The sequence below is a fragment of the Uloborus diversus genome, chromosome 7, assembly GCF_026930045.1.
Source record: "Uloborus diversus isolate 005 chromosome 7, Udiv.v.3.1, whole genome shotgun sequence".
Lineage (NCBI taxonomy): Eukaryota > Metazoa > Arthropoda > Arachnida > Araneae > Uloboridae > Uloborus > Uloborus diversus.
Window position 1 is genome coordinate 115604089 of NC_072737.1, and position 21036 is coordinate 115625124.

The 21036-nt window shown below is 31.7% G+C and overlaps 1 protein-coding gene across 1 annotated transcript in view; it reads left to right on the top strand.

Moving 5' to 3' along the window:
* The first annotated feature begins 284 nt into the window (after positions 1 to 284).
* LOC129227062 (histone acetyltransferase KAT6B-like) overlaps positions 285 to 21036 on the top strand; it is a 95937-nt gene continuing 75185 nt past the window's right edge. Inside the window, exons 1-7 of the mRNA XM_054861706.1 lie at positions 285 to 518; positions 1339 to 1708; positions 5778 to 5873; positions 10811 to 10926; positions 17279 to 17360; positions 19025 to 19163; positions 20812 to 20885. Of these exons, the coding sequence (XP_054717681.1) occupies positions 285 to 518; positions 1339 to 1708; positions 5778 to 5873; positions 10811 to 10926; positions 17279 to 17360; positions 19025 to 19163; positions 20812 to 20885 (1111 nt within the window). The remainder of the gene's footprint in view (positions 519 to 1338; positions 1709 to 5777; positions 5874 to 10810; positions 10927 to 17278; positions 17361 to 19024; positions 19164 to 20811; positions 20886 to 21036) is intronic.

Below are 21036 nucleotides of genomic sequence, written 5' to 3' on the forward strand. Positions count from 1 at the left end.
CATACTTCGAAAATAAGAGACACCCTAGTATACATACATTAAAAATTTTAGTTTGAGTTATTAGGCCCTGTAATTTATTATTTCAAAATTCTTTTTGTTTTTCTTGTTTTTTATTATTTTTATTTTGCAGGTTTCCTTCTGTGCTTTTTGAAGTGTTTATCATTCCCGACTTTTTAATATGTAGATCTTGAGTGCACCGCTTTCAGCTAATATGAACGAAACAGAGGGCATAGTCATGTTGGTCTGTTTTGAAATATCTGTGAGTGGGAAGACACTTAAAGATTATGCATAGAAAAGAAATGAGAGAGGAAAGGTTGCAGGATGAAGGAAGTGACGATGAGGAGGGAAATTCCGTTGTTATCAAGTGGCTTATTGATGCTATAAGGAAGGTGAAGTTCCAAAAACAGAGGCCGTCTTTGGAACGTGTATGCTCTGTTGTGCGTCAAAGACACTCAATTGATCCTCTGACTATTAGCAAACAGTTAGAAAAAGCTGTGGCTAAGGGTTTAGTTCTTAAGGTATGTTGGCTTTAAACGACTGAGAGATGCACTTATAAATTAGTTATCTTTTGTTCTTTTTTTACTTATGTTTTATTTGTCAATCCCTAATTTAAATCGTTTTAAAAGGTTAAACTTTCTTTTCTAAAACTGGTATGTTATTTAGTTTAATTTTATGCTAAAAAAATTTAATGTTCTTTTTAAAGCAGTATTTTTATTTAGTAAAATCATTTTGTGTATCTCTTGATTTAAAACTGGTGCTGGGAAAATTTAAGCATGTCAGTTTGGTTTTTGGAAAGGCAAGTTTTGGGTCAAAGATTCAGTTGCATAGATCATAGATGTAATTAATGTTAGGTGGCCACGGTCTTACAATTTTACTGTACTTGACTTTGGGACCGAATTAGAAAGGTACTTCACAAGAAATCACAAAATACATAATTATCTGTATACTCCGATTTCTATTTCAAAACATATACATTATAACTTCAATTTAACAATTTTCTCAATTTAATGATACATTTCACTGGTCCGGATTTAACTGCTTTGAATATATTTGCTCCTCAAATTAACGATATCCATGATTTAACGATAACTTTTTCCAGTCCCTTGACAATTGTGAAACTGAGGTTGTACTGTATGTTTGTAATTTTTAAAAAAATTTAGTTTCTTATACATTCTCTTTATTGATTAAATTTTTCATATATGTTATTGCTTTATCAGTTTGTTTTTCCTATCAGTTTGCTGCATTAGTTTTTGTTACAATCTAATAATTAGGATTAAAATAAAGTTTAATTTTGTATGTACAATATCTACAATTTCTTCCAAATCAACATTCTTTTAGGTTTATTCTAAAGGATGTGTCACTTATAAAGATCCTGGAACCATGTGCAATTTAAAGAGCCGCACCCTTCGTATCCATGCTGGAACTGATATGGCAAAAATTATAATCAAAGCCATTAGAGAACTTGGTGAAAATGGTGGATCCACCCTTCGTTCAATAGAGAAATATTTGAGACAAACTTTTACCCTTAGTATTGATCAGGGATTAGATTTAGCTCAACAGCTTCTGCAGTCTGCCAAACGAGCTGTTTCTAATGGTCTTTTGATTCAAGAAGGAAGAATTTATAAAATAAAAAGTAAATTTTTGCGGAGAGGATCAGTAGAATCTGGTGCAGCATCGAACAGTTCTAGTACAAGCCCTGTCAAAACAAGTTCACTCAAGGTATGTTTTACCCTATAAAAAAGAGTTGCTTGAAACTTGATATTATATATACTCAGATATATTTTAATTAAGCTTACTCTACACATTAAAATTAAGTCTCAAAAATTTAGGTAAGCTAATTTCAACTTTGTATGTTAAATAAAAATTTAGCATCATAAAAAAGGAAGGGAAAAGCAGTTGGAATAGTTAAAATACTAATTTGAAAGTTTTTAAAAAATTTTCAAATTTAAGAGATAAGTTGTTTTAAAAAAATCATTTTCTTTTCCTGCCATCTTTCATAGTGAAACTGATCACTATTGTGGTTTTCTGTTTCCATATTTTTCACGTCTCCAAAACGATTTTCACTCCTTTAAAACATTTCAAGCAGTATTTTTCAGTCTTAAAAGAAACTCTTAACAGTCTCTGTGCATACTATTGTGTGGTGCGACGAACAATGTAGTGCAATGTGACTTAGAAATCTTTCTAAGAGACTTTCTGTGATGTAGAAATGTATAATTTATCTAGAAAGAACTAACAAATTTATTAAAACTTCGGCTAACATGAAAAAAAAGTTAACATTAAGCACCTAAAGAAAGGGGTAGTTAAATGTTGTGTAAACTCACTGCTCAGCAAGGTTTTAATGTTACTTTAAGTAATTAAAGTAAAAAAATGAATCTTTATATTGTTAATTACAAATTATAACTTATTTGCATTCTCATAGCATGTTTTGTAACTTATAGTAAATGTAACCTTTATGTGAAATAAATAAATAAATGACACATTGCCCAAGAATCGTTTTCAAGAAATGGAAAAACAGGGTTCGTACGCTCCGGGAATTCCGGGAAAACCGGGAATTGTCAGGGAAAATAACACTGTCAAAAATGTCAGGGAAAAGTCAGGGAGTTTTCAAATTTTGTCCTCCAAAAATTTTTTTTTCCATTTTTTTCCCTAGGAATTAACTACCATGAGATCTAGTCTTCGTTTTTATTGTGATTTCACGAAAAAAATTGTAAATTTTTATCTAAACCGACGCTGGCACTTAAAAACTGCGATCGAGAAATGAACATTTTTTTTTTTCTTTTTCACAAAGAAAAATGCGCCAAAAGATCGAAGATTTTCTTACATGGAGTCAGTGAGGGGAACGCATTTCTTTCTATTGCCTAAAGTTTTAGATGGGTTGCCACAACATTCTATTCGGTTCAGGGTTCGTACGCTCCGGGAAAACTTGGAATTATCATGGAAAATGACATAGTCAAAAATGTCAGGGAATTTTCCAAATGTGTCCCCAAAATTTTTCTTTTCCCAATTTTTTCCCAGGGAACTTGGTTTTATGAGATCTAATCTTCATTTTTATCGATGTATTTAAAAAAAATTGTAACAATTTTAAAGCAATGAAAAAAGTGGCGACCCAAAAAAGCTTCAGCAGCCGCCATTTTTGGCTCTCAGTAGTTCCCAAGGGAAAAAAAAATCAGGTGAACAGCAATTATGTACAAACTCAAAAGGAGAGAAGACAATTTACTGCTTCGGAAGCACAACCTGTAGATGGGAAGATCGATCGGGGAAAATAGTTTTTTTTTTTTGATCGGAAAATCATTTCAGCTACGTGTGAAACGCAGTCGCCATCTTTGGTCATTCACAAGATGGATGTAGATACGATCCTAAAATGCCTAAGTTTCTAAAAACAAAGCAGAATTGGATGTTTTCTTTAATTGAAAACTGATGAAAATAACAAAAAATGATCTACAAATTGTTTTTCTATAGTTATTTAAAATAATTTTCTTGAGAAATAAAAAATTTTGTTCTTAAATCTTAATCTTATCCTCACTGCCTCGGACGCAAATGTGATAAAAACTTTTCAATGAATTGTAGTTTCATGAAGATTAATTATTTTTTAATTGTCTTCATGCGACAAATTAAAAAAGTTATTTCTTATTTTTGGGCATAGCCGCCATATTTGGTCATTCCCAAGATGGAAATACACAAGACTTTTTAAGTGCCTAAGTTCCCGAAAACGGCATTGGATGTTAATTGCAATGCAAACTATTGAAAACAACACAAACTGTGCCTTTTTTTTCCGGATAATTTGTAATTATTTTCTGGAAAAATGCAAAATTTAATCTTCATAACATTTTTTTGTTTTAATTGATTTAGACTCTTATGTGCTAAATACTGACTATTTTGCTTTTATTGTATCCTTTTAAGGATTATTAATTATTTATTACTACTTTTATACTACAAATCCAAAAATCTACATATTATTTAAAATTTTTCACTTTGTCGCCATATTTGATCGTTTGCACAATGGAAATAGACTTAAACTTCCAGAAACAGAATTGGATGTTTATATCAATGAGTCACATTGAAAATAACATTAAAATGTGCAAAAAGTTGTGAATTTTTGAAAATTAACTAATACTTTCTGGAAAAGAAAATTTGAAATTTTAATGTAAGCATCATTTAATATGTGAAAAAAAAAAAGATTATTGGCATTGGCCTATGATCGGCGGATGTTGATTTTTGTTACTATGCATTACATGGTATGCCAATTGATGCAACAAGTTAACCATATTTATACTAAAATTTAGCTTTGCATTTTGCTCAATATGTTTTGTGTAACCTACTTATAAGAAAATAAAAAGTATTGTAAACCAAAAGCGGATGCTAAAAGGTTGCTGCAGGACTACAGCAAAACGCTATAATATTACGCGTGACATCAAAAAAAAACCCTAAAATAAGTTGAAAGTACTCTGTTTTCAACAAATAGTAAACAAATTAAAACAATTTTGAACAAAATGTTTAAAAAAAACTTAAAATTTTGACAGAGAAAACAAAGGAAAAAAATCTAAGTTTTTTTTTTTTTAAATCTAAGGGGAGAAGTTTCAGTTCTTCTGCATTGCTACTTTAAACAATTTTAATTATTTTGAAAATATTACTATTTAAACTTAAATTTTTAATGAAGCGAGTAACCTGGAATTTTCTAAAAAACAACCTGGAAAACCTGGAAAAGTCAGGGAACTTTTTTTAACCAAAAGTGTATGAACCCTGAAAAAAATAAAATAAAATTTTTCCTTTTATTTAACAGGAAAATAAAAATAATAAAATTCATAAATTAAGGTACTTTTCTCAAAATTGCAGTGCATGCTCTTGCAGTAATCAAGCACTACTTATTTCCTGTTAAATGTAGTTATAATGCAGGGCCCAATATAGGCTGATTTTGCTACCGTTTTTCGGTACCTTCACAAAAATCTTGTTTTGAAATCGGTACTTTCACAAAAATCAAGTAATAAAATCGGTAGCTTCACAAAAACCTCGAAAATTTCACAAAAATTAACATTTAAAAAAATATAAAATTTGTTTCTCTGTTTAAAATAAAATTTACTCATAAAATAAAATCTAAGCAGGTTTATATGAACAATCGCTTAAATAGAAACCTTTTTGTAGTATTTTAACTAATTTTTAGCTGTTTCTCGCCTAAGTGTATTTATGCAATATTATCGCAATCTTTCAACATCTGTTTTGGGAAACCGTTTTTCTCATAATTTCCTATATTGTACACAGTACATAGCCCATTAAGCTGAAATTACGATGATATTTTTCATACTTCTTAGGTTTTTAGCTCCCCCCCCCCCCCTCCCCAAGAAACAAAATCTGCTAAAAGTAATACTAGATGACATTTACACTTTTCGAACTAAAATTTCACTTGTTCTACTTCTCTTTTACAAAAATTAGGATGCCTCTAAAATTTCACAAAAGCAATGCTGATAAAAAAAAAACTTTCACAAAAATAGAATGATGCAATACTTTCACAAAAATAGGTAGCGAGAAAAAAATCCTGGATTGGCCCCTGTAATGTAACACCAGAATGTTTTTTTTTTTTTTTCATTCAACATAAAAATAAATTATTAGGGACCTCCTTCAAACTGCCGTGCATGCATGCCCTTGCAATAATTAAACACTATTTATTTAGTGTTAAATGTGAGTATAATGTAACGCAAAACAATTTTACTCAAATTGTTCAATGTTTATGTTTGCTAAAAAAACTTACCCCCACTTTTTTTCTTGACCACAGAAATTTCAAGTTGGACTGCTTCATTGCTTTATTTGTAAAGAAAGTACTATATGCAGAAATGGTAGATATGAAACTCTCTTAACTTGCTGCATCTGTACAGTATCAGGTACGTTAAAATTCATTCACTGTTGTAGTTTTGTTGTCTTAAACAAACAATTAATCAGCAGTCTGTCCAGGATTTTTCAGAAAATCCATTTTTTGAGAAAAGTCAAATAATTTTGTGAAAAGTCAATCAGTTATGTGAAAAATTAAACAATTGTGTGAAAAATCATTTAATTTTGCGAAAAACATAATTTTGTAAAAACGAAATTTCAATTTTATGTGCTAATGGTGCAAACTTTACCATTGAAACTTTTCGGTGGGTGTTTTTGTTGTATTTTTCTCTTTTCTGTTGAAAATATCATTCTTAAAGGTTTTTCTAGTGTTTGGGGAGGGGGGGGGGGGCATTGCTGTTTGGGAAATGGGAACCTCTTTAAGTATTAATATTTATACACCTTTCCACAAACTTTAAATTATACTAGAAATGTAAACTGGAGATGTTATATGTATAGTATATTTAAAATACTGTAAAACCTGTGAAGTTGACCACCCTTGTAAGTTAACCACCTGCTTAAGTTGGCCGCTTTTTTCAGGCATGGAATTAGCCCTGATCATATATATCAACCTTTGTAAATTGACCACCTGTTTAAGTTGACCACTAAAGTAGTGCACCACAAGTGGTCAACTTACACAGGTTTCACTGTAGTTGAAAATAAAAAAATGAAATTCAGGCAGCAGTTTGGCATTTAACTTTTTGACACATGATGCCCTTCGAAAGCACAGAATTTCATTTATTACTAAAAAGTACCATAGCTCTTACAGCTTTGAAACTTGGTACAAAATTTGAACTTACAAATCAGTTTAATTAAATTTTTAAGTTGAAATGTTGCGTATTTCATCAAATAAAGGGGCAAAAAATCCAACACCCTTTTACATTATCCGTCTTTAGAAAGAGCCAGAGGCGGGTACAGAAATTGGTTTTGGGAAAGACACTAAAAAGTAAATTGTCAAGGTAAATAATCTAAAAATTGGTAAACAAATTTTCTAGTTCAATCAAACCATTTCTCTTGTCTTAAGGGATTAGGAACAGGTCATAAATAGAATATGAACACACAAATCTGGAGAATTGCCTCATACATATATGTTCTAAAAATGAGAATTGAAGGGTTTGCCGTTAAAATGGTTCAATGATTTTAAAAGGTTTGCATAACATGAATCCTCTTCTTGCTTTTTCATATTTTAATAACTCCCCTTTAGGCTTGGTGTCAATTACGAAAGAATGTAATCGATTACAAGCTTAGATAAATAATCGATTGCAAATAGGAGATTACAGTTACGATTATAATCCTCTGCCAAAACGTAATTACGATTACGGCATTGTTTAGATTATTTTAAAAATGTAATCGATTACAATTATGATGTGGCGATTACGATTTTGATTATGATTGCAGACTCGTGGAAGGAAAACAGATGCACATTATAAATTATTCTCATTGCTCGTTTGCAGTAACTACATCATAGTTGAATAATTATGATTTTTGATTGTGCATTTAAATATTACATAACTAATTTGATAATATATCCTGCATAGGTAATTAGATCTCACATATCTAAATGGCTCGCCCCAGCATAATACATATTGTACATGATTTGTTATTTTGCATACAACCAAAATTTTAGAAGTTACTGCTTCTAATATTTACATGCTATATTTCTACATTCTGTTCTCTACAATTCAATATAATACCATTTAATTCAGCCCAATTATTGAGAAAAAAAACTATGTTTTTTTTATGCAGGATTTGTAAAACATGCATAGTATTAAAATATATTCTGATAGTTTAAATCAATGATATGAAAGTAAATGTTCAAAAATAAATACTGCATTTTTAAAATAATCTTTTATTGCATTTCAATAGCACCAATGCTTCAAAACTGTCAGATTTTTTTCTTTGAGAAATAACATTTTCCAGCAATGCAGAACAAATGCTCAACTGGAGCAGATGATGCGTGAAGGTGCAATTTCACTAAGTAATGGGTACACATGAGATCCCCAGTATTTTAGGGGATCAATTTCCTGAACCTTTGGTACGCTGGTTTCATAAGCTTTAGTTTGCTTTCAATTTTCTCTTTTATGAAAGAACTAGCAAAAATACCCAGAGTTGCCTGGGTCAGTAATAATTATGAGAAAAAATCGCTCTTTTCATTCGTTTTCTCTTATTAACTGAAAGAACTCAAAACACCCCGCATTGATGTGATTCACATATAAAAGTAAAATAGCAATACGTATAAAGACCAAAATAGTATTCAGTTAGAAAAATGAAAACACAACAGTTATGCAAAAAAAATTTGAAGAATTTCCAAAACATGTAATTTCGCTTGTTTATAAAGATTTATCAGTTTTTTTTTCTTTTTTTTTGAACATAATCTAAAGCTTTTTCTATATGGCTATTGAAACACAAATGGTTTTAAAAAATGTAGCCGCCCGTAATCCCACTATACTTGCTTTAGTTGTTTTTGGGGAATTTCAATTAATGTGAGTTCTTGGTGCGATTTGACAGTTTCTTTTTTTTTCTTTTGAACGCAGTTTTGGTGACACATCTTCTGTGAATGAAAGTAAAAAAACACCAAAAGGCATTAAAGTAACTGTTTTTCAAAACTTGCTCGAACCGAAAACATATGCTTGTACTGTTCATATTCTTCTCTTGCGGAAGCGGTAGTTTTGCTTGTTTGTCTGTTATTGAGTGAGGAAAAGGAAAATTGATGACCAATCCTTAAAACCCGTTAGAAGAGATGTTCCTGCAGGGTCTTTGCCAATGGTACCTACAGGGTACAAAGGACTCACTATACAACTCTTTTATGATCCTCATTTGAAACCTGTCAGCAGTGCCTAAAGGCCCTCCTGTTTACGTTTCTATTGAAGTCTTATCTTCTCCTTTGTCCGGATCCCATATCCTTTATACTATTGTAGAATCTCAGCTAACAAAATTTCACTTGCAGAAAGTAAGGATTACGAATTACAAGTCCAAATTACGATTATTGAAATTTAGGTTACAGTTAGGATTATGCAAGAAACAGTTGATTCAAATTACGATTGCAAGATTATGAGTATCTCATTGCCAGATTATGATTACAATTACACAAAAATGTAATCGATTACGCAGATTACGATTACTCCAAGCCTACTCCCCTTGTATGTTTCTCAATTCATGAGAAGTCATTAAAAAAAGTTTGGAATGTGGTTTGGTGTTTTAAGCTTTAATGCCTTCCTTTTGAAAATTGAAATTTGCAGCTACTTCCCTTCTGCAGCAAGCCCTTCAATTAGCAACATGATCTTGGACGTAAAGTAACATCCCACAGAAACGGGCATTGGGACTCCTCCCTCAGAAAATTATTAAAAGTGTAGCTAGAAAAACATAGACGATTTTTGGTGATGTTAGGGAAGGAGAGATTCAGATGCCCTTCTTGGTAAACTTTTCTCTTAACCTCTTAAACATGGTTGAAAAATATATTTGGTAACGTTAGAAGAACAGGAGAAATTCAAGGAATTTATCCCAGAAATATTTCGAATTTTAAGTTTCAAAAATTTAGTTTAATACCATGGTCGATGATATTAAGGAAAGGGGACTCTCTCCTGGAAAATTTTTGGAAGTGATGTTCTTGAAAATGAAATTGTATTCCATTTGTGATAATATGAGTCGATGGATAGGATTTGGGTCGATGGATAGGATTTGGAACTTTCCTTTTGGAATTTCGAAATAGAAGTTCCGAAATACAATTCCAGACGATCTTTGGTGGATCTTTCCATGGAAATTTTTCGAAATTAAAATCATACTATAGGCTATATTTCATAATGTTAGGGGGAAGGGGTGGGATTTGTATCCTTATCAAGGAAATTATTTGAAATTGGAAGTCCTAAAAATGCGATTTTTTTGGGGGGGGGGCCACCTTAAATGAACTTGGGTAGAGATAAAATGTACTCTCCTCTCAAAATTTTTAGAAATTCTGGTTCTTAAAATGCAATTTCAGAGTATCTTTTTTGACGTTATAGGAAGAGGGCTTTCAGGACTTTTCTGCCAGAATTAAGCGTAATTTTATAGCTAAAGGATCAGTCGGAAAAGGTAGAAAAGGGCATTGCTCTCCGCAATAACAACCCCTGACTACTGCCCCAGAGCCATGCAGTGAACATGCTTTGCTTCGGGCTATAAATTTAAAATCAACATTTGAAGTCCATCAAATTCCCCCCTCATATTTGACACACCGCAAAGCAGTCCTCTTAAATTCTGAAAAAGTAATTCTAGGTGGACAAGAACATCTTTCAGTATATTAAATAGTCTTTCCCCTTAATATTTAGACTTTTTTATTAAAGACCCACAAATTTCTCAAAAATGTCACACTCCTCATTGACACTCGCTAAGCAAATAGAAACTTGTCTTCACAAAAAGCATTCCTCAAGCAAAAGAACTCGCTACTTCCCTAAAAAAATGGAACACACAAAGATTATTGGGGAGGCCCCAGCCACCTGTCTGCTGAGGGAAAGGAGAGAGTGAGATTTCCGTTTAAATGTTTCTCTCTCTCTCTCTCAAAAAAAAAAGAGATCGCTAATGAGCTGGGGCATGGTTTCTTAACGAGTTGGATGATAAACAATAGAGTTTGTGGATTATTTTACATTTTAAAGCAGCTATTAATGTAACTTAAAATTTTAGCAAAATTTTTTTAATTGCGAAGAATTTTTTGTAGTCAAGGGACTTTATTTGAATTCTTAGCATGGGCATCATTGTGCGGGCACTGCTGGTAATGTAATAAATTTTGCACGAATAATCTGAAACATAAGCAAAATTTGATTGTATCTATAGTGTATCATTTTTTATTTTTTTTCCCACAGGTAAAAAACAACTGAAAATAACAAATTCATTTTCATTATAAACAGGTTTTGATATAATGAAAAATGTTTTATTTTAACTGTCTTTCTTTTACTAATAGTTAATTGTTCAATTTTTTTAGTGCATCCATCATGCTTTGGAATATCGCCTGAAGCCTTGAAAGATATTAAGGAGTGTAAATGGGAGTGCAGTCGCTGCAGAAACTGTGCTGTCTGTGGCGAAAAAAGTGAACACAAAGTAAATGTTATGTTTTATCAAAATGTAGTTTGTTTGTTCATTGTATAAATTTTTAAATTGTGAATCCACATACATCTAAGGGGTTAAAAACAATAAAATCCACCCAAACTAAATAAAATAATGCATACTGAAAATCTTGCAAAATATACAGAAAACAAGTGCCAGTCACCTTTTTGATTAAATAGGGTCTAGTGGGAAAAGTGGTCAATGGGGTAAAGTAGTCAAAAATCGAATAAAACGCTGTATATATGAAATAAATAAAAGAATGAGGGTAATTTTTTTTTTAATTTTAGAGTTTAACAGTTAGGAATTAAGTTTTTAACTATTAATTTTACTCCTGGTAACACTTTATTTTGTGAAAAAATTAATTTTGCTTACTAATGAAACTTTTTAAAATCTGAACACTTCTTTTATCGTCTTCGTAAAATTTTGTTTATTAAAATTTTTAGCAGATTGGTTGGTCAGACAGCTTCCTGGATATCTCAAGAACTCATCTGTAAAAACAGCTAAGCTGGATTCATTTTATATAATATTTTAGAACAACTTAAGTAAGATGAGGCAGGTATCAATTAAATATTAAGTTTACTAAACATGTAATGTTTGTAAGGTAAAATAGATTAAATACAACCAGTGGTGGCTCTTGCTTTGTAAAAGTGAGGGGGCCAGACCATGGGTGCATTCAACCCCCTCCCCCCCCTCTCTGCTTAAAAAAAAATTTTAAAAAAATTTTATATTTAAACTTCCTTAAAATTTTTATTTGTGTTAAATAAATAAAATTAAATTCATTTTAAACACAGGACAAGCTACAAAATACTTAAACTACTAAGTAAATCATGAAAAATATTAATATCATGTTAATGTCCATGATTGCCGGCAGGGTGGTGCACTTTCACCCTCTGACTTTCAAAAATAAAATTTAACTAAGCAGATAAGGAAAAGCCTCAAAATACATTAGGAAAATTATTAATCTCACATTTATGTCCAGTAAGTTTTCCGGCGCTGTAGTACGCCTCCCTTGCAGCACCGGTAAGGGGCACTTTCATACCTTGGCTTTTCAAAATAAATAAATAATTTCGAGAAGCAATAGGGTCTGGTGGGGTAAAGTGGTCATAAAATCGTAGGTTTTCAACTTAGGTGGATGATAATAAATACAATAAATTGTTTAAATACTTCAACTTTTTTTGTTATTATTTTACATTGCATTATTAAAGAACACGTACATTGAATTTCAGGAAAACAAATATTGATTTAAGTAGTTTTATAACATTTTCATTTCCCTTTGTATTTATGATCACTTTACCCCATGGGGTGGGGGAAAGTGGTCATAGCATGGGGTTAAGTGGTCATAGTCAAAAACAGCTGCAAAACAGTTACAAATAACTCTATTATTTGTATATTTCAGTTATTTTTATAGTTACAAGTATATGTACGAGTATATGCGGGTATGCACGAGTATATACGTGTCGTGTAAACATGAGTAAACATGTTCATATATGAATAAATACATGTATACATCAGATGCATGCATGTGCCTACTCAAGTATATTCGTGTATACACGAGCATATAAGCATGTATACGTGATTGCCTACAGAAGTGTATACGTGTCTATACGAGTCACGCAAAACGAACATCATTTGCGTGTTTGCACATGTATCTCGAGTATATAGGTGCATACCTGAGTTTCTGAGTATATACGTGTATAGTCGACGTATATACGCATATATAAGTGCACATAGATACAATACTGGCCATTAAAATTGCTACACTAAGAAGAAATTGCCAGAATGAAGCTAAATTTTACACACGTGATATTAAAATTGACATTAGAAAGTGATTACAAAATTAAAGTAAATTGATCATTTATGGTTGGAAAAATCTCGAATAAATGGAGGTTTAAGTACCCTGTTAAGCCATCTCTAGCGTGAATGTACGATGTACATGAAGCGAAACAATCGGGTATTGAGACATAACAGTCACCTACGATATCCTGCGTCATCTCGTACCACAGTTGCTGTAAACGTGCCACTCATTCGATCAAACTCATATGTGTTAGCACCCACGACGGGGCTCCTAGGAACCATTTTTTAGCATGACAATGCTCGGTCAAACACAGCAAGGGTGTGAGGGCATAATCTTCCGCATAATCACTTTCTCTGGTCTGCGTGATGCTCTGGTCTGCGATTTGTGACTTGTCACAAATTGAGCATATCTGGGATCACTTGAGACGGTAAATTGGACAGCCTGTAAGTTTTATCAAATTAGTGGCACGTTTACAGCAACTGTGGTACGAGAAGACGTAAGACATCGTACGAAACTGCTGTACATCAATGCACGACCGTATCGGTTCTTAAATTCCAACTAGAGGTGGCGCAACAGGGTGCTTAAACCTCCATTCATGTGAGATTTTTCCAGTAATAAATATCATTTTGCTTTCATTTTGTAATCGTTTTCTAGTGTCAATGTTGCCATCACGTGTGCACAATTTTGTTTCATTCAGACTATTCCTTCTTGGTGTAGCAATTTTAACGGCCAGTAGTGTACTTACATACATATACGGGTATACACGAGTTAATTCGTGGATATATCCAGTGCGTGTTTGGTACGTGTCTACTCACGTATATATATGTGAAAGCAAGAGTATATACGTATGCTTACGTGTAAACACGACTCTATACTTGTTAGACGTATATACGTAAATTTACGTGTAAACACCAGTACATGTATCCACGTATATCTACGAGTATATCCGATAATATACATGTATGCTAACATAGTAAATGCAAAATCTTGGGCAAAATCTAAGTGGTGTGAAAAGGGAAGATAAGAAGCAAAGAATCATAAGGAACTCATGGTCGTTGACGCGCTACATGCACACAAAGCCAGAAATCGATGGAATGAAAATAGGACACAAATTTGTTATACAATGATGATTTTACCCGATATTTTAGTTCCTAAGAAATATTTATACAGTTGTTAAAAAGTAAGGCCTGTGGTAGCTCTAATACATGCATCGCAACAAAGGCGCAGCGACTGATGAAAGTTTTTCAAGAGTCTCATAATTGCAACAGAGTCATTGCGACGCATGTATTACAGATGCCAGGCGCAAGTTTCATCAATCACTTTAAAACTTTCTTAAGTCGTTGTGTAAAATTGTCTTTTTTGTAATAAATTTGTGATCTGTTTTGCATTCATTAGTTTCTGGCTTTGCGCGCATGTAGCCTGTCAGCGTTGAGTTTGTGGCCATATGTTTCTTATGATTCTTGCTTCTTATCCTCCTCTCTAACACCTTTTAAAAATTTGCCCAAGAGTTTAAATTCACCCTGCATACATGTATATCATATGCTAGTATGTAAGTGTCAGCTCGAGTACGTACATGTATATACGTCGTGTCTACCTGAGTATATAAGTGCTCATATATGTACAAGTATAAGCGGGTATATACGTGTATAATCGAATGTATATCTGTATAGATAAAAAATACTACGAGATACCCAAATACGTGTTTATTGGTGCATTTATGTGAATACGTATATATACGTGCTTACACGAGTATATGCGTATGCATGCGCATATACTCATATATTTAACCTTGTTTACTGTAAAAACAATACATATTAAGTGAAATTAATATTTAATTTATACCTGCCTTATACTTAAAGATTAAGTGATTTTAAAAGAACAATATTCGTTAAGCCTAATATTATGACCCCTTTACCCCATCTTACTAAAATTGTTCTAAAAAATTATTCAAAATAGATTCAGCTAATTGCTAATGAGTATGAGTTCTTGAGACATGTAGGAAGCTTCCTGCGCAGTCAATCTGTTCATAATTCTAACAAACAAAATTTCCCAAGGAAGTTAAAAAAGGTGTTTATATTTTAAAAAAATTTATAATCACTCAAAATATTTTTTTTACCAAACAAAATTTTGCCAGTTGTAAAATTTTGCATTCAAAATATAGTTTCTAACTGCAATACTCTAAAATGAAATTTTCACATTCATTCGAACATTTATTTCTAAGGTATAGCCATTTATTTGAATTATGACCACTTTACCCCATTGACCACTTTCCCCCACCAGACCCTATTAATCTAATATTTTTAATAGCATTTTAATCTTTTAGTAACTAATTATTTTGAATGAGTAAAATTAATTTTATTTCAAGCAACACCAAATTACAAAAGTGCATTGTGATTAGAGAAATATGTAAAAATTATAAAATAATTATCTTTAACAAAGATATACATCTCAGTATTCGCTTTAAAACAAATAAAATAAAAATAGATAAACTAAATGAAAAAAAAACTAAAAATTAATAATTAAAAAACTTGTTAAAAAAATATAAATTCGTGATTCACATGCTGGTGTACCCTTCTACATATAAATTTGCCGGTGCCCATGGGCCATATTCAGAATTTCTAAGCAAAGAAAAAAAAACATCGAAATCTTTTTATTTTCTTTAAATTATTGATAATTTGGCACATTTTCTTTCAAACAACATGAGCAGTAATTTAAAACATAATTTCTTTGTAACAATGGGGAGATACTTTTTGAATAAAAAAAATAACCTTGTAATGATATATGCACACATGTACATACAACACACAACAGTCCTGCAACTAGAAAATATTTTTATGTTAGGGGACATAATAGGTTTAAAAAAATTCATCAATTTGATTGATTTGATTTGCTCTCCCAATTTTGAAACTTGTTTTAAAAATGCAATTTTAAACGGTCTTTGGTGATGTTCGGGGAAAGAACGGTACAAGGGGACTCCTCGGAAAGTTGTAGAAGTTGAAGCATTAAAACACGGTTTTAGGCCATATTTATTGACGTTTGGGTAAGAAATGGTGCCCCGAGACTCTCTACTCTCTTTTTTTTTTTTTTTTTTTCATTTTTTGAAAGATAAATAGAAATTAATTTGTCCTTCCCTCTCTAATTTTTCGAAGTTGCAGTTCCAAAAATGCAATTGTAGACAAAGTTTGAAGATTTTTACGGAAAAGGGTTCTGAGCTCTCCCCTGGAAATTCTTTCAAGATTAAAATCCTAAAATCAGCCAGAAAAAAAAAAAATCTTCGTATAATCCGCGGATAATACGATGCAAGTTTTGATTTAACATACAATTTTAGCAACTAAATTAAAAACTCAAAAAAGTAATAACTTTTCAGGTGTATTCAAAACTAATATAAAAAAGAATTTTAAAAATAATCATTTTCTCTCTAAATTGTCATTATAATGCTCTCATTACTACTTGACGACAAGGGGTCAAGAAAGGAGCGAATGGTCTAATCTTGCACAAATGAAAGTTTTTTCCTTTACTGTATGTTGTTTATTTTACATAGCCTGAATACCGTAAGAACATTCAAGCTTTGTAAAATAAACAACATACAGGTGGGTTGACGGTGTCTACGAATCCTGCTGTAAATATTGAGGTTCAATGCGTACGTGTTGAGGGCGGGGGAACACACATAATCCGCAGTTGAAAAACCTAGATTTTATGACTACTTTACCCCACCAAACCCTAGTAATACAGAAGAACTCTGATTTTCCATTTCCTGTCAAACCAGTGACAAAAAATGTTCCGAGTGGTTAAACTTAAAATCAAGGTTGTGCAGGGTTGGCAACTGCTGCACAAAACCTTACTTCGCAGTGTCATGCTGTACTGAGGACCAGGGGTGCAGAAAATGTTTTTACTGCCAATATTTCCCAATCTATATGAAAATCTCCCCAAAATTTTACAATATGTTTCATGTTTCAGATAACAATTCATTCCTATTAGTATAGATGTAAATAATTTTGAAAAAGTTAATATTTGTAAGTTTTAATTAAAATCTCTTATCTAATATTTATTATTAAATGCAAATTATTATCAAACAAATAGTTAATGAAAATATAGAGTGTTGATGCAAAATAATATGGTTTGAAATACACTTTCAAAAAAAATCAGGAAATTTAAAAAAAAAAAAAATTGAATCTGCAAAATGTCCCCAGTTGGTTCAAATTTCACCCGATCTTAGATCTCCAGATCGGACGTATTCTGCATCCATGCTTAGGACCTGCATAGCCTTCACAATGTTGCCAGGTTAGGTTTGCCACGCCCAACTTTAGCTTGTTTCTTTACGACAAGTTTAAGACTTATTTGCAGTTTATAAATTAGATTAAGTGCTGTTAATTGCAACATGTCACATATTAAAAGTGATTTCATGGTTTAAAATTGAAAGTAAAATATTTAAAAGATTAAAGAAAACCAACAAAATAAATTCTTTCTAAGCAAATCATTTTTTTTTCTTTGCAACCTTACACAAGGACAACAGATGTAATAGGTATTTTAATGCTGTCTTTTTATTTTCAGAAACGTGTTCTGTGTTGTAATTTATGTGATAAAGGTTTTCATGCTACTTGTGTGAGGCCGGTTTTCCCTAGACCAGCTAGAGGTGAGTAAAATTAATAAAACATAATTTACTTTGCTTTGCTTTATCTCTTGTAAATTCTTTCTTTAAATCATGTTAGTTGTTTTTAAAAGTAACTGAGAGTAGTACAAATGCAGTTGTCTATCCAGAGCAAAATGGCCTTAACAAAAAAAAAAAAAAAAAAAAACTGGTCATCCAAAACTAGGTGGAATTCAGTGGTAACAGTATTCAGTGAAACCACTATCCAGTACATTCCCACTTGTAGACTCTGAAAATGCTTAAATGATTTTTGGCAATTTTTTTAATTTCTCATTTTTGAACATTGGCATTTTTACTTTTTAGCTCAAAGTTATTTAGTAATTTGTCTTGAAACTTCACTTGCTGGATGTTATTGGCATAGGCAATGAATAGTCATTTGTTAAACTCCATTGCAAGTGATTTTCCATGACAGTAATTTCCTATTGTTTCTGGATTTGTTCTTAATCTTTCTCAAATCATGTTATATCTTTAAATTGACGTGATGCTAAATTAGTGGTGTATTCCATTTTTAAATATAATGACAGTAGGATTGATATGAGTTTTGTAGAAAATTAAGACATGTTTTTCAAATTACTTGATGCTCCACCTAGCTGATTTTGATAAATTCCACTTAGAGTTATATTTTTTTCTGTACAATCTTATTTTAATATTTCGTTTAAACCTTAACAGGGGAGATGCGGTCTCACAGACTGCTCAAAAGTTCATCCCACCACCCCTATTTTATTTTCAGTCCGATTGAATGGTTTTTCCCAGTAGCTTTCTGTTTTGTGACCTTGAACACCCCCCTTTCTTATCAGGGTGTTTTGGCAAGTGCATCTGGTTTAAATTTCATTGTATTCTTTAGAAGCGGTCGTTAGACCGCTCCTCTCCTTCAGTGTTACAATTTTCGGCAGTAGTAGACATGGCTCTTAACGTTGGAACTGCGGATATAGGTTCATTTATCTTATACAGGTTGTGCGGAAGAAATGCAAAAAATTCTAGATGAGGTTGAGAATTGTTTGAAATGTTTGCAGAAGTTATGCAATGATGTTCTAAGGGCAATGAAGGTTGAATTATTCCTGGAAATTCGACGTGAAATGCTAATAGTTAAGGGGCTGTCAAAATTTTCCCGTAATGTGATATAATCAATTTTTTGGTATTAAAATGTCCTGTATATATTAAACAACTAAAATAAAACCATTAATTAATAGTAGATTTATTTTTATTACGAATAATAAATTATTTACTTTAGCATATTATTTCTCTCGAAAAATCTTTAGGCATTTGTTAAACTTCCTCGGAAAAGCTATATTATTATTAAAAACTCAAAAATATTTTTCCCCCGTTTAACAAAAGTGCAAAGAATATTTAAGGGAATTTACTGGAATGTATCTTAATTACGCAATTTTTAAAAAAATTGAAAGTAGAGCGGTCTCTGAGACCTCACGTCCCCTGTTACGTCCTACTTTTTCACCTCCCCTGTTACGGGTTAAAAACCATTGGATTGAAAACTAAATAAATATCAGCTAAACTTTATTGATGCTATTATAGAATGTTTTTTATGAATTTAGTATTTGCCTTTTAACTGTTAAAAGTAAATTTAAATCATTTAAACTGTTTCTTTTGTGAAAATATTTTTATGTAAATGTCTGAAACCCTTGTACTTCTAGGAAAATGGAGGTGTGATTCCTGTAAAAAGAAAACAATGTTGTCCAAAGAAAAGAATCACATCAATAGAATGGCTGCTAATGTTAAAGAAAGATATAAAAAGCACAAATTGAAACTGAATGTTGGGAGAAAAATCAAAAGGTTTGTTTCTTAAAATCATTTGAATTGAAGCAATCTCAAATTGGATATTTCCTGTTTATTTTCATTTTACCTATTTCGTTTATTTAAGAATCTTTATTAAAAGGTGTTTCTAATAGAAAAATAAATAAATAAATAAAAAGCTTAGATATGTAACAGTGATCTTTGGAATGTGTTCCTAAAAAAAAATGTTTTCTTCCTTTTTGTAATTTTTTGACTGAATAAGGCTGAATATTTTTCAAAGTTTGAATAAACATCTGAAATACTTTGTAATTAGTGCTAAAAGATATTTTACATGTTAATAATGCTTTTTTAATTGCAAACATATAGCATTGTTCTAAAAATAAAATCTTGTTTTTCTTCTAGACAGAAATATGTTGACTTTGGTCAAATGACTATTTGTTGCATCACTAGTATATACTTCACTGGATAGACAGTAAAAAAAACTTACAAAGCTACACTGAAAAAAAATCTTTCATTATGTAAAGATAATTCTGATAATACACTGATTTTAAGCTTTGTTCAAAGTATAATAAATTTAAAAAGAATTTAAAGCTAAAGTTAGTAATCAAGTGAAAATATTTGATGTCTTTTAGTTTTGGACGATGTATTAATATGCCGCTGATCACCAGTTTCACAGCTGTAACACAGAAACTGAATTTTTCATATCAAAACCCTTGATATATCATGTATCTCGGTATTTCGTGAACGAAACGGGTATGCTTTTAAATTGTTCTAGTTTTGAACTTATTGAACCCCGAGTCAGCTTTATGAAAACATTTGACTTGCAATCTCTACAACATTCAACTTCGCCCGCTGGCCGAGATCTGTGATTCCCCTCCTAGTTGACCTGCTTATTCAAAGAATATCCCTCTCCCCTCCAAAGGATCGAATCCCAAGTCAGCTGTGTGAAAACCTTTGAGTTGCAATCTCTACAACATTTGACTTCGCCTGCTGGCCGAGACCTGTGATTCCCCTCCTAGTTGACCTGCTGATTCGAAGAATATCCCCCTCCACTCTGAAGGATCGAGAATGCTTCCTGCCATGAAGCGCAAGCAGGAAAAATGTTGCATCGGTGCACTCTCTAGACTGGGCAACTTTTAAATGCTTGTGCCATTTTGACAATAGAGTTTAGAAGACTCTTGTTAATAAACCAATCTTTGGTATGGCACTGTTCAAGTTTCATTGCTTTGTATTTCAGAGGCGTTTTCAAATATTCACATTTTCGAAATTGTACCGGTTTTCTCACGTAGCGATTTTTACAGGTTTTTTTTTACTTACAGCTTATGTTTATCGCTAGGGCTTCAGTCCCAACTTGACTTCCAATAAGGCAAAGTTACTGCACTTGTGTAAAGAGATCATGTAAAATTGTAGGGGAAAAGATTTTAAGCGGTGCAGTGAAATTTTTGTGTTTACTTTTTCGCCTTCGACCCGCTATGAGTTTTATTACGTGTTATGTTTTATCATTACATAAAAATTAAGCTTCATTAAAATATTGCTAAAAATGAAGTTAAATAGTGCCTTTTGAAATGTGTGTGTTCAAGCATTTGTTCTTTTATTTCAGCAATACTTCATATGTTTTGAGATGTTTTTATAATGTAACAATAAAATTATTAAATATAAATTCTTTAATATAATTTCCTTTTTTCAGTCAATCATACTCTGTTTTAAAAAATTCACGGCATTCCAGAAAAACGCTAAGGACTTCTGACTCAGGTACTGAAGGTAAATAAGTAACTGAATTTTCTTCTTATGAAATTATAAAACATTGAAATTATAATTGATATGAAATACAATATTAATTTTTCTCTCAAAAAAGTGTTTTCCAAAGTTTTTCTGCTAGTTAAAAATGCATCCTAATAGTTTGAGAAAAATA